This window comes from Seriola lalandi, unplaced genomic scaffold (genome assembly GCF_002814215.2).
Source record: "Seriola lalandi dorsalis isolate HSWRI2012SDOR001 ecotype SW California unplaced genomic scaffold, Sedor1 jcf7180002054048, whole genome shotgun sequence".
Classification (NCBI taxonomy): domain Eukaryota; kingdom Metazoa; phylum Chordata; class Actinopteri; order Carangiformes; family Carangidae; genus Seriola; species Seriola lalandi.
The window spans coordinates 699,553-712,983 of NW_019524601.1; the positions used below are offsets into that span (position 1 = coordinate 699,553).

The 13,431-nt window shown below is 40.0% G+C and overlaps 1 protein-coding gene across 1 annotated transcript in view; it reads right to left on the reverse strand.

The window, feature by feature from the left end:
• zbbx (zinc finger, B-box domain containing) overlaps positions 1-13,431 on the reverse strand; it is a 52,670-nt gene that overhangs the window by 10,940 nt on the left and 28,299 nt on the right. Inside the window, exons 9-15 of the mRNA XM_023402979.2 lie at positions 13,079-13,238; positions 9,251-9,345; positions 5,608-5,729; positions 5,370-5,428; positions 4,422-4,621; positions 2,654-3,526; positions 555-784 (exon numbers count right to left, since the gene is read on the reverse strand). Coding sequence (XP_023258747.1) covers positions 555-784; positions 2,654-3,526; positions 4,422-4,621; positions 5,370-5,428; positions 5,608-5,729; positions 9,251-9,345; positions 13,079-13,238 — 1,739 coding nt within the window. The remainder of the gene's footprint in view (positions 1-554; positions 785-2,653; positions 3,527-4,421; positions 4,622-5,369; positions 5,429-5,607; positions 5,730-9,250; positions 9,346-13,078; positions 13,239-13,431) is intronic.

Consider the following 13,431-nt stretch of genomic DNA (forward strand, 5'->3'; position numbering starts at 1 on the left):
CCCACACACTGCTTTTGCTCATCATCACAATTTATTAATCTAAAAAATAGAGTTTCTGTCTGGCGAAGGTTGAGAGGGACCAAAACATTAGGATGATTAATAAATTGTGATGCTGAGCAAGAGAAGTATGTAGGATATTCTTCTTTACAAGATGATAGTGATGTTTTTGCAACGCACCTGCACCTGAGACATGTGGATGTGCAAATACCCTCATCGAGAAGACATGCAATAAAAACTAGAAAATGCTGTTGTATTAGTGATTATACCTCTTCAAAAACCAGGTGCATTTGCTTCACAAGGCTTGAGTTGGTGTTGTACTACTGGAATTCGTAGGCTAAGGTTTACTACACTGGTTTGCACTGAAATCTTTTGTATTGCTTGCTTTCTGTCAGGTTGAGAACCACTTAAAAACATACTTACAATTGAGCCCCGTGAATGCATGATATCCTGCACTAACATTGGTGCTCCCCAGAAAATAGTGCTATTACATCCCTCTAACTCAATGTTCCCCCTCAAAGAAGCAGAGAGTATGTGGGAATATGAAAACATGTTACCATGGATGGTTCTGACAGCTGTTCTGGCTCATCAGTCCGCAAATATTTTTCCCTTTCTGCATCTGTAGGAACAAAGGAATCTCCTAGATGAGATATGGCAGAATTCCCTTGCTCCTCGTCTCTGGATTTCCCTCTTGTTAAACATCCATGCATCTGTGCTTCTTCATCTGAAGAGTCTTCCTCATGTGGAGCCAGACCTAGGCTATCACTGGACATTTCATCTCCACTGTCTTCATGAAAAATACAGACATATTTTTAGAGGATAAAGAAATGTACTTTGAATTATGATTCAAGATTTAAAACAGATATTTTTTCAACATATTGAGCTTTAATCTAAAAAAATATTGTATTTCAGTGGCTCAGACAATGTTGTCTCAGCTTTGAAGGTGAATTGTAGGAGCACATTGACTGTCCTTGATTTATCATGCTTTGAACCAGTGAAGCAACATTTTCATCTCGAACATCCAAGGAAACATCGAAAATGTGATATAAGTGTCTTTGACGTTGCCACACGCATCAAGCTTTGATAAGCTGAAAAAGCAGGCATTCAGTATCAGACTGGTCAAAGAGCTGTAGGAAGGAAAGGAAGTGAGGGATGAGGGAAAGCACAGTGATGATGGTTGAATAGAAGGAGAGAGGTAGAGGTGTGAAGTCAGGAAGTGGGACTGAGGGAAGCAAAAGTAAGAGGAGGGAAAGCTTGGAAGGAAGAGGCCAGTTTGAACTGTCATCGCACTTTATATGAAAACCCAGTTTTTAGCACAATTTTTAATTCTAAAGATACATTTATAGATTCCCTGATCTTTTTGATCGAAAAAAAAAGTACCGTCAGCAAACCATATCCCATACACACATATTCCAAAAGTTGAAATGTATGCACACCCAGACCCATACAAACATAGTCAGCAAAAACATTGCAAACAAATTGCTCTGAGGTGTGTATGTGAAGTACTCTTGTGTAGATACATGGTTAAGTGTGTGTGTGTGTGTGTGTGTGTGTGTGTGTGTGTGTGTGTACTGTATATTAAGGGAATTCGCGCCATCCTTTACAGCCTAATTACCCCCCTGTCTGTTATAGCATTATGTCAGGTATTTACTTAAAACTCTAATCGATATAAAAAAAAATAAAGAACACTTTTCATGGTTGGATCTAAATTGGCATTGACAGCCAAGGAATCCCTTTACTGCAAAGACGTGTGATTCCCCGTCCATAAACATGAATATGTTTCTTTCCTTTTTTCCACTGTCTTTTAAACCAAGTATTGGCCCCCAGAAATTATTGTTTGGTCACTGAAAGTCTCACCAAATAATACTCTGAAATGCTAAATTATATCAATATGTGAGATTCTACCACAATGATGGAAACATACGGTATGTATGAATAGTAGTAATGCAGTGGAAATAAGTATGTTTATGGGCATACACAGAGGGGAAATTGCTTATAACCATTACTTGCTTAAAACTCTTTTAACTGGCTACTTGTAAACTAATGTATGCCTCTTTTGAGACTGTCACATTCACAATTCCTCCCTTTTTCTACCTTGCTAGTGGGTGAAATTATACCAGAACTAAATTTCAAAGATCTATGACATGAGGAATTTTTATAAAATGCTAAGTAGAGGTGGAAATGTTATTTCCAAATCACATGATCTTAGTTAGAGTTGTTAATTATACGAGGTGTAAATTGGCAAATGCTTCTTGAATAATGAGGAATCTTTCATGGAGAGAACAGAATCTCAAAAGGGACCAACTGAGCAAAGAACTGTATCACTGGCATGGATATGAATGTGGGAGGACTAATTTCTGTTTGCATGTGTTGTTATTTATGTAAATCGTGAGGAGCTTTGTGATGGGAGGGGGTGTGGCATTTGATGTTCCAGTAGTCACTGCCCCCCAATTAGATACACATTTTCAGATCTGTGAAGTCCAAACAACATCACCATCACATAGTGGTGCATCATACAGTCAAGAGGCTTAAATGTAGTGATACAATCATAACAGAGCTAAAACCAGATTGAATGCAAGAACAATTGGTGTTCTTGTCACACATTCAACACCATCAGTGCACACACACACAAAGCTCATTATTACAATTTACTTACCTACTGATAGCTCCTCTTCCTCCACCATTTTCACAGCTAAAAGAGGATCCTGGGTGACATCTAAGGGATGTGGTGAAAGTGATGGCATGCATGCATCCGTATCCTGATGGGTCAGAGCTAATTCATGGTCACAAGAGATGGAGGTAGAGGATATAAAAACCGGTGCATTCCCATATGTTGGGGTTGACTTATAGCTAGAATATGCATCTGGAGGGGACTTGTTAAATAGAGAAAAACTTGATGGGTTTTTAACAGGTGCCCTGAATGGCACAGGGTTTGTTTGTGACCGGCTGGGTTCCAGGCTTTTTGTTTGTGGGTTTGGCCTGGAAGACTGAGGCAGCTCGAGTTGATTAACTGATAGGAGACACTCTGGGTCACACAAGGAATCTTGGGATTGCATTGGGGTCTCCAGATTGCTTGGTGGTGATTGCAAAAGCTTTGGTGATGAGATTGGTTCTGGGAATAACTTGGAAGATTGGAATTGTTCTGGCAACCGAGATGAGTCTGAGCCTTTTTGTAATGGGGTTGAATGGTAAACTCTGGGCAATAAGGTTGACTCAGTAGAGCTTGATGGTGAGACTGTGAACGTAGACCTAAGAGAGAAGGATACGGAAGGAGAAAGGGAGGGATTCTCTTTTGGGGTTGATGATCTAGTCAATGGAGACACATCAGTTGGAAATGAGAGAGGGGACAAGAATTTAAGGATCTCAACTTGGGAAAGTTGTGGTGACCCATGGTCAGCTTTTGATTTGTGGTCAGTTAGGGAACAATTGGACTTTTGTGACTTTGAGATCGATGTCTTGATTGATGTCTTTGAAGTCCTTCGAGTCTCAGCAGTGGGGGGTGCTGATGGCATGCCTTTAGAGGGTGATGCTGTGTTTAAGATAACAGACATAATATCAAAGATATTAGTTGCTTTTGCAGTCATGTGGTCACATAATTTTTTTCATGTAGAGAAAAAACAACACATATATTAACGAGTTTTTACAAGTATAGGGATTATTAGATTTGTCCTGGACTAAGGCTACACTGCACTGTATGTTACACAGCCCGAACCAGTTCTTTGATTTTAATCTTTGGCTTCTTTAAAGTTCATTTTTAGTCTCTGAATTTTCTATTGACATTGCAGCCTCATACCGTATCTCTTTCAGCCATCTATTTTTATATGTTTTTAAACCTGCACAGGTCACATCATTTTGAGTTTTGCTACATCTGCAGTGCAACACCACACTGTCACTTCCTCCCTCCTCCTGATAAATGTTGTGCAATGAATTTTGATATGACTGTGAGGTTGCTTTGCCACATGTCAGATTGAGGAAGATACACCAAGAAAATTGAATTTCAATAGATAATTTAATGTTTTATTGGGATTTGACTTGCTCCTATTGTATTAAAAAAAACATTAATTTATTTTGCAAGTCTTTTGTTGGACACTTGTTCTGAATGACTTAAGTAAGATATTAATAGTGTCTTTGAATAATAGTTTACTCAAACTTCAGGTCATTTCCCATTCCCCAGAATTTTAAGTACTGTAAAACTACACAAAATAACCTTTCTCTAAAGTGGAGATCCCATCACTTGGATGTTGTATTGAAACTCACTAAATTAAAGCCAAAACATGTTATTTGTGCAAGAATCTGTTTTTTTCAGTCTATGTGTGTACTAGTGCAACTTTAAAATGTTAATTTATTTTATTAGCCCCTTGAACAGAAAACTCTGCAAAATGCATTTCCCTGTAACTCATCTTTATAAAATACACTCAGCTTACATTTCATTGAGTGCTCTGCTTGTGAAGTCTGAGGCTTAGACGAATGGAGCTTCTGAGCTGTTTTAGGCTGTGCCGGTGCTCTAGACTGTCTGAAAGGTTGGGTTGGACTGCGAGAAGAGCGGTTGACTCTTAAGGACCCACCACTGGTTTGGGGCCCTAGTGTTCTTACGTTGCTGGAGACCTGCTGGAACAAGGGTACCCTGTGTGGGGGAAGACAGGACTAAATGAATGAGCCCATATCCACATGTTAATGGCTATACATAACTTTTTTTTTACCTTATCATTACTATACTTCAAAGTATTAGCAACCTTGTAAAAGATTCAGTCAAGTTCAAGCTGTTCATCTCATCATCATTGTTTACCTACTGCTTGCAAATATTCATAAATGACTCCTCTACTTCTAGAATAATTGTTCGGCAATCCGCAACATGATTTCAACTACAAGCTTCCCTCCCCATAGAAATCTACTGTGAAATCAGTTTTTTTTTTTAACCTTTATAACACACGCCATTGTATACAGTATAACACTGACATATCATTGCACCACATGCGCTGGGTGAGCAATACATCGAAGACCCTCTTCAGTTATTCTTTTGGTATAGGACAAGCACACCTTGACCTCACACTGTTTATATACAGTTCAAACACACCTATTTCTCAGAGGCACAGATTATCACTGTGGTAGATTCTCTTGACTGCATGCTGAAAGCTTGTTGAACAAGATTTGATTGATAATAAATGTAGATAGTGTCAATCTTGTTTAATAAATCAACAACTTTCAAAAATGTTCACTAGAACTCCCTCGTATGTGGATAAAAAAACCTTGTTCTGTGTTCTGAGACAGATAAGACAGATGTAGCCATTTAAACTTTACACAGGCTAGTGTCAGTGTGGTAGGTATCTGGTGAGGTCACAGTAGATACATATTTTTTTTAAATTGAGGCTTACTCTCCGTTGTTGTTTGTCCTGTGTTCAGCAACAAAGACTCCATTTATGTCTCTATCTGTCTGTAGAAAAGAAAAGAGATCAGAGCTGTAACACATGAATGAGATGGAAACAAAGAACGTACTGTTGTCTGTGAGGTTTACATTTGTGTCTACGCCCCTCATGCCCTGTCTAGATTCACTCTGCACGTTCATGTAGGTAAAACATTTCTGTTAAAATAAAATGCTTTAGTCATTCTCACCTCATCCAGTACTTCGATGACAAGGCACGGTTCAGGTGCAGTAATTTGAGCCTCAGTCCTACCTCTGCTGACAGGGACAGCAAACAATGATGCACAGTAGTGCCGAAAATCCTCTTCCTGAGCTATAAACGCAAGAGGAATAGTGAGAGAGTCATGTTGTGTGTTGCAATGTGAGGGACTGAAGGGTTTAGCTATTTTATCATGTTTAAAACTACAGGGCTGAAAAAAAAACGGAATAATTTTACAATACAATAGTCATAGTTAGTTTAAGATCCAGAAGCCTAAGGCATCTATCATCTAAGATTTGAACTGACAGGACCATTTATCATTTAATATGTGTACTGGCCAATGAATCAATCACAGGCCATGCCAACGACCCCTCAGCGTTCTGCTTGACCCTTTGGTCGACTCTCAACTTTTGTATGTAACCAAATTGTCTACTGAATGTCTGCTATGCTTTGGAAGCACTGAAGGTGACCCAGGACAAACTTGAATGAAAAATGATGGACACAGTTCTGATGAAAGATTAATTAAGGAGAAATTAAATCAAATTTGCTTTTATAATTTATTTTTGTGTATTGTTCACCTCACACATCCACCTCCAAGCCCCAAGTCAAAATAACCTTTAGTTAATTACCTTCTGGAAACTAACTGTAATGTCACTTTTGGCAAAAACTCTTCCACTGAGTTTTGCTGTTTGATAGAGATTGATATATTTCCAAAGACTCACATAGTTTTGCCTTTACAGCTGGATATATTTACTGCATTTACTCAGTGCTGTGCTGAGTAAATCGTTTGCAGTATCTTCTACCACTTCTCTGCCTGTAACAGAAAAGGCATTCCCCTGGGAACCTGAATACTTAAACTAACAGGGGAAAATTATCCCCTCCCCCTCCTCCAGGGATCAGAGGCCAGGGTCATAGAAAGCTGCACACTTGGGTCTGTATTAATTTATTATCTTGTTTCAGTTGAAAGCTGTTGCCAACACAGCAGGGGATGAACAGCACTCGCACTGCTGAGGACACTACCCTGCTGCTCAAAGGACAGCAGATACGTGTGGCAATTTACAGCACCAGTATGTTTATGTGATGATCTATTTTTATGTGTTGATATCAATCAAATATCAGATTGTTTGAAATTCATATAGGATGAGTTCACTGCATATGGGCATTTATGCAGCAATTCATGTGTGGGATTATAAAGTCTTACCTTGGGAGCAGGCATACAAACAAGTATTGAATATTCAAAATATTATCTACAGTACTTCAGTTTCTTCCTGGCAATACCAATAATAATACACTGTCTGTTGACTTTTCCTTGATTGGCAATTTTTTTCAGTCTATCTTTCTATCGTTGCTTTAACACTGCAAGTTACCTGTCTGTGACACCTCCCTATCTCTCTCTCTCTCTCTCTCTTCCTCTCTTACTAACAATCCTCCTATCACATCACCACATGGGTCCTGACAGCTCAGGAAAATGAGAGTTTAAAACAAAGGAGTGCTCCCGACATGATGCCAGAAAACTGTTTTTATAATTAATGGACACACACATCGCCCACCCTTTCATATTCAAAGACAGGAGAGGAGGAGGAACTCTGCAACCTGTTGGCATGCGTTAGAAAAGTTTGGAGCAGGTGGAAGGAATAGTTTATCAGCTGCTGAACAGCTCTACACTTCCCAAAGACACCGCTGTCTTCCTCACATCTGCATATCAGTGAAACAGTGGAATATTAATTATCAAGTTGTAAGCGGAGAAATGGCAGTCATGATGTGTATAACTGTGTTTTAGTAAACAATGATAGAGATATTTAAGAGCTGGATTAAAGCTATGAATGGTTTGAGAAACTACAGCGATGTTAGGGAACAATGACTTGTGTGACTCTCTAAACTGCCCTCAAGCATATGATAAGAGGTCTAAGTCAACGCAAAACACAGTTTACATAAAACAGTTCAGACAAAATAGCGTGTGTGTACTTTATATATTACCAGAAATCCTCACATGCTTCAGGGAAAAAATTCCACAACCCATACATATTTTAATACCTCCCTCCATTTGCTTAAAATATATGACAAAAATTGTATCATATTCAGAGTCTCATAACAAAGGGTCAAGTTTCTGGGTTAATCTTGAGTTAATGAGAATTTTGCAACAAAAAAATTGGGTCATGGGATAGAGAAGGTTGAGACACCCTCCTTTGGGGGGGTCCCTGATTAGAAGTTAATTTCCCACTAAATATAACTATGTAACCACTTGCAACAAATGGCCTAATTCTCTGAAGTAAATGACTCTGATTGAACTTTTAGCCTTCAGCTACATAAAGACCAAGGTCTGATCAAAACAGTCTGATCCCCTAGCTTTCTGCCACTATAAAGAGTCAAGAGGTTATTCTTGAATTCATGTCTATGTTTTTGTGTGACTCGCAACAAACAAGGAATTCACCTTAAGTTCACTGTTGTGTAATGAAGTCCTTCCTCAAAACAAATCTTTTTGTCCTAGGTCAGAGTGACAGCCAAAGGTTTGTTTGAAGAATCAACCAGAATTCGAGAGGAGAGAGTGATTTGTGTGTTTTGAATGGGATTTATAAAAGTGCAAACCATATTTGAATGGCAGGCATTATTAATGATGCTGGGGCAGAGAGAGCCAGAGGTGATAAAAGTCCAAAGCTGCCTATGTATAAAAGTTGTAATACTTAGGAGACACCAGCTGTGTCAAGTGGAATACTGTTAGCAGAATAGTGTGTTCAGACTGTTGTTACGGCATCTCTGATTTATTAGATCAGACAGTGGAGAGCTGCAAGAGATGTTAATTTATAATATGTACCTTAGTTCCTTAACCACAAGGACACTCCAGTTACTCTGAAAATATTATTTAAAACTCCAATTTACTGTATCAATTTTGTATGGTTGTCTTGTCACATATTAAACATTGCTTCGGGGAGCCCAGAGAACCAGTTTGACCTCGAACATGTTGAAAGAAACAACTATTTGAGATAGCCAGCTATGGGGACAGGGGAAAGCAAGAACTTGCAGATCCTAACGAGGTCGGGATTGGAATGAATCTTGATTGATGAGATGAGAGGCAGTTGACAGTCCCAGGGTCCAGAGGTTTGGAAGGGGAGAGATAACCCTGGTCTACCCATCTCCTGACAGCCTTGGCTGGGGGCCAGACAGCCAGGACACTGCCCTGACTGATGAGCTCCATGCCCTGAGCCTCCAGACTACAGGCCAACCCCCATCCCCCTCTCACTGCCCCATTCCTTACCCAGGCCGAGTGCAACCTGTCAGGCATGAGCCGCCTCTAACAGCCCTCTGCCCACACAATCACAGTCAGTGATTACCCATCACACCGCTATGGATGGATGGGCCGGCACTGATACGTCAGACCCACTGAGAAGGAGACTTTTTTTACTTTTGCTATCGTGTGTTTGTATATGTGTGTGTGTGTCTATATGCGTGCAAGTGCAGGAAATCTGTCAAACTACTCTGTCCTTAAGTTGTTTTTTTATTTGGTCTGAGAGCCAGTTTGGATATGTGCATCAGAAAGGTGTAGGTGTAACTGTCAAGGCAAGGCAAGGTATGTGAGTATCCTATTTTGGTATTAAAAGGTGTTAATGTATGTGGCTGCATGCATGCATGTGTATTACCTGTTAGACTTCTGTCCTCCTCAGTGTTTGTTTTATGTAGTGGTTTTAAATCTGGACCATAGCCCAACGCAGGATCATACGTTTCAATTGGTGTTCTGGAAATAAAAAAATCATATATAAATCAATCAATAGAAAACTAAATAAAATAAGAATAAAACATAAACCCACAGACCCAAGCTCAGACCCCAGAAAATATACACTAAGTAACAATTGTCTTTCAGTCATATGCTCCCTTTCTTTACTCATTTATCCTGGAGGATGGCTGAATCGATGGATGGACAGACTGGTGCATGCATACATGAATATTTTCTGATTTCGCTTTCTTGTCTGATTAATTCTACTGTAGCCCCACCCAAACAGCAAACCTGTGTCCTTCACACTGCCAATCCCCCACCTCTATTCCCTCGTTCACAGTCTAATCTTGCCAAAGTGCAAGGCCAGTGAGAGACTTCAAAAAGAAGCTCCCATCTGCCCGTAACGGGTGACTCAGGGAAGTCAGTTGTAGTTCATATCCTTTCCTCTTACTTAGTCCATATCCTCAAACCTGGCAATGTTTATATTGCCTCTGTCTATTTAATATACTCAGAGGGTTATGTTTAATTCTGTCCCTCAAATCCCCTTTCTTATCCCTTCACTTCATCCATCCAACACTTTTTCTCCGTGCATACAGTACTTTACATGCAGTAGCCTCACTAGCCTTAGGCTGTTTGCATTTAGGCTTTTGCCAGGGCACAGTGAAGCAGCAAGTAAGAAGCAAGTTGGTCTTTTGATCTTCTCTGGTCTTGCATTTTTACGTCCTTTAGGAGATACTACATGTTTGTATTAATCGTAATACAGAATATATACATGATATTGAATTATTTAGATTTCTGAAAAAGGTACGAGATGGAGCAAAGGATAAAGAGACCTTCATCATTTGTTTTAATCACCTACAGAGGCAAAAATAAACCCTGGTGAAGGGTCCTTGAGGAGGGATTTTGAAAGCGCACCACACTACCCTGCACCCTGTAAGGAAGAGCTAGAGGAGAGTTTCCCTACAGCAATCAATACAGTGACAAATTATTTACAAGTCTCTCTAAAAGGCAAAACGTGAGATACAGAATAACTACCTAGATGCCATTTAGATGCAAATTTTCAAGTTGTAGTATTGAGTGAAAGTGAGGTGATGCACTGCTATAATATGTGATGTATGAGACATCCTTTCTCAACGAGGCAGTTTCATTCTTCCTCTGAAACAATGCTTCGTTTAGGTTTAAGTTTTTTAAAACATCTCTTAGACTAATGGAAATACTCCAGTTTGATGCCCCCGGCAACAAAGCAAAAGAAGAGCAAGAGGGTTTTGCAACAATGAGACCACAGTAGGCCCATTATTGCTGTTCTATTTGCCCTACACGGGGACAGAGCTCAATCAAATCTGACATTTGTGCCAAAAGTGCTTTATGGAAGCCACTACATCTGTCAGACGTAATATTTTGACCATTATTCTGGCTACTCAAGCTTCTATTTCTGTACTCAAAGCTAAAACTTTGGCCCTAAGTAACTCTGTGGCACAGGTGAAATTAAATGCTTCAGACCTGTCAGACCTGACTTTACTTCAGGACACAACTGACAGTTTGTAGTAGGAAAAAAGGAAAAGTCCAGAAATAAGTGTGGGGATCTACAGTACATCTGGAGAAACAATGTAAAAATATATGGGGATGACAGATAATCAATTTTTGTTGATAGAGTTGTTTAGAGGCATCCTTGCATCTATGTATGCTCAATCATGAAATCTCCTCTAGAGGCTTTTCTCTTTTTCAAGCTCAAAACCTCGTGGCTCTGCCCTTATTTGTCCGTTTTTTTCAGTCATGGAGCCAAGATTATCACCCCATTAGAGTTGTGTTCAATAAGCCAACAATGACTCCATGGCCATTATGAGCCTTTTTTGTTTTGTGCAGGCAGACAACTGTGGCTTATTGTGTGTCAGTCTAATATGCTGGCAATCTTTTCTTTGATAAGTCCTTTCTAAGCATAAAGCATATACCATGTAGATGACCTACAGTTTGAAGTGCTTTTTCCTTTGATAAGAGAATATAACGTTTCATCAGGCCAGATTTGAGTTTAAATTTGGCAGTACAGATCAGGTGCAGTCAGATCAGGTCTTACAGAAGCTGGTAGGGGCCACTTCAGATCTCAGTTGTATGCCTGCACCAACTTTTATTTCAGGGTTCAGTGCTTTGATCACAGATATTTTGACTCTGGCAGTTGAGCAGTTGATGGAAGGGGGAGCATTCACTTACCCCACCCACACTGCTCAGCCAAGTCAGGAAACCTGACTGATGCCCCCCTGGTCACAAGCTTGCTTTCTGTAACCTGCAGGCCACCCACAAATCTAACAAGGTGATAGAGTTTGAGACTGTAATATATAGCTGAGCACTTTTAGCAAATTCTTTAAAACTCCTTCCTCATCCAGGCACCCTCCTTCCATCACTCTCTTTCCCATTATTATTGAAGCTTGTTAAAATTCAACCTCTCACTATTTCTTTCTGCCAGCCAGCCAGTCTCTCTGTCTCTCCATTAAGCTCTGCCACCATCACCGCTGCAGGCTTATTGCACTCTAGATTGGCTCTCTGGTCTATTCCACAGTTAAAGGCTGCTACAGCTGGGGACTTAGAGCATTCCAGCTCAGCCAGTCAGCAGGCCCAAAACTGCACTCTGCTCTCCTCTCCTCTGGCCTGCTCTCCAGTGGGCTACTCAGCCCAAAAGGAGCTGCTTAAATAAAGGGCTGTAATAATGGGACCTGCTGAAGCCAGGCCCTCAGGCAGTCTACTGCACAATAAGTGCTGAGAAACTGCTTTGTACACTGGTGGGTTATGTAGGCTGACTACAGAGAGGCAGGGAAGGCAAGTGTGGTGGCAACAGAAAGTGTGTGTGATATGAAAACTGTGTGTACATATGAATGTATTCATGTTTCCAGCAATTGAAGTAGCAAGAGAAGATGGGTGAAGAGGGAGGGCAAGATTGAGGTGAAAACTGTTTGCATGCAATTATATATTTGTGTTCCCAGTAGTACAAGTAGTGACCTCAACAAGTTGTCACTAAGCGACTAAGCGAGTGTTAAAGCGTTAGCAGCTATACTATAATGCTGATGTTCATGGGCACATTTGAACATGATTATAAAAATGTGGTGAATCACACAGTGTTGCAGTGTCTAAAAAAATGTAGGAAAAAATGAAAAAAAAAAGTTAAACAATGTGACAGAACAGTTGAAATTAAATCACAATGGTTTTGTCTGTATTTTTGTTTTTTTAAGAAGTACAAAAGCTAAGATAGTGTCATGTTACTGCACTAAATATATTTATATTTAATATATACTTAACAATCAGTGAAAAGCTAGAGTATGTCTCTATTGACTCTATGGAGATAGAGATGGAAAGAGATGGAGGTTTTTTTTCTAAACAGTTTCACAATGGCAACAAATTGTCAAGTCCAACCAAAACTATACAGCAACATAGTGTATGTGTGGTATTTTAGTTCTTAATATAAGAATAACAAAGAGAGTAGCATTCCCAATTCACATTTATGTGGGAAAAATCACTAAGTTCCTCAACAATGAAACCACATTTGGCAGTAAAATTCTCTGGTTTTGTACTAATTCCTGCTGATTTGCGTTCTACATATAAATAATCTTTTCTGACCTAAGTTGCTGGAGATTTTTGTCGTACAAAAATGCAGCCATGAGGCACATATTCTCATGGGCTTTCTATTGCCTCTCCCCCATGACAGAAGCCTCTACATGCTTAAGAATATGTGTGGTCTATGCACATTGTTGTCTTTCTGTCTGTGTACCTGCGGTGCTTCTTGAGAAGCAATCTGTCCGTGTAGGTAAGGCTGTTTTCTGTGAACTCCACCCTGACAGGTACCCCCCTTTGTCCCCCTCTGCATCCTCCTCCTTCAGCTTCTCTGTCTGGAGGGAGGTCAGCCTGGGTCGCCATAGCTGACACTGATACTGGAGAAATATGAGGAGGGGGAGATCGCACAAAAGTAAAGTAAAGTAAGAGAAGGAAAACATAGCCAAAAGGAAAGAAAGAGTCAGGCAAAGGTACAGAGGGAAGCAGAAAACATCATCCACCAGCTTTTCAACACCTTCCTCAAAACACCTCCCCTCAAGAAGTGAGAAAACACCTTGTCACTACGCCAAG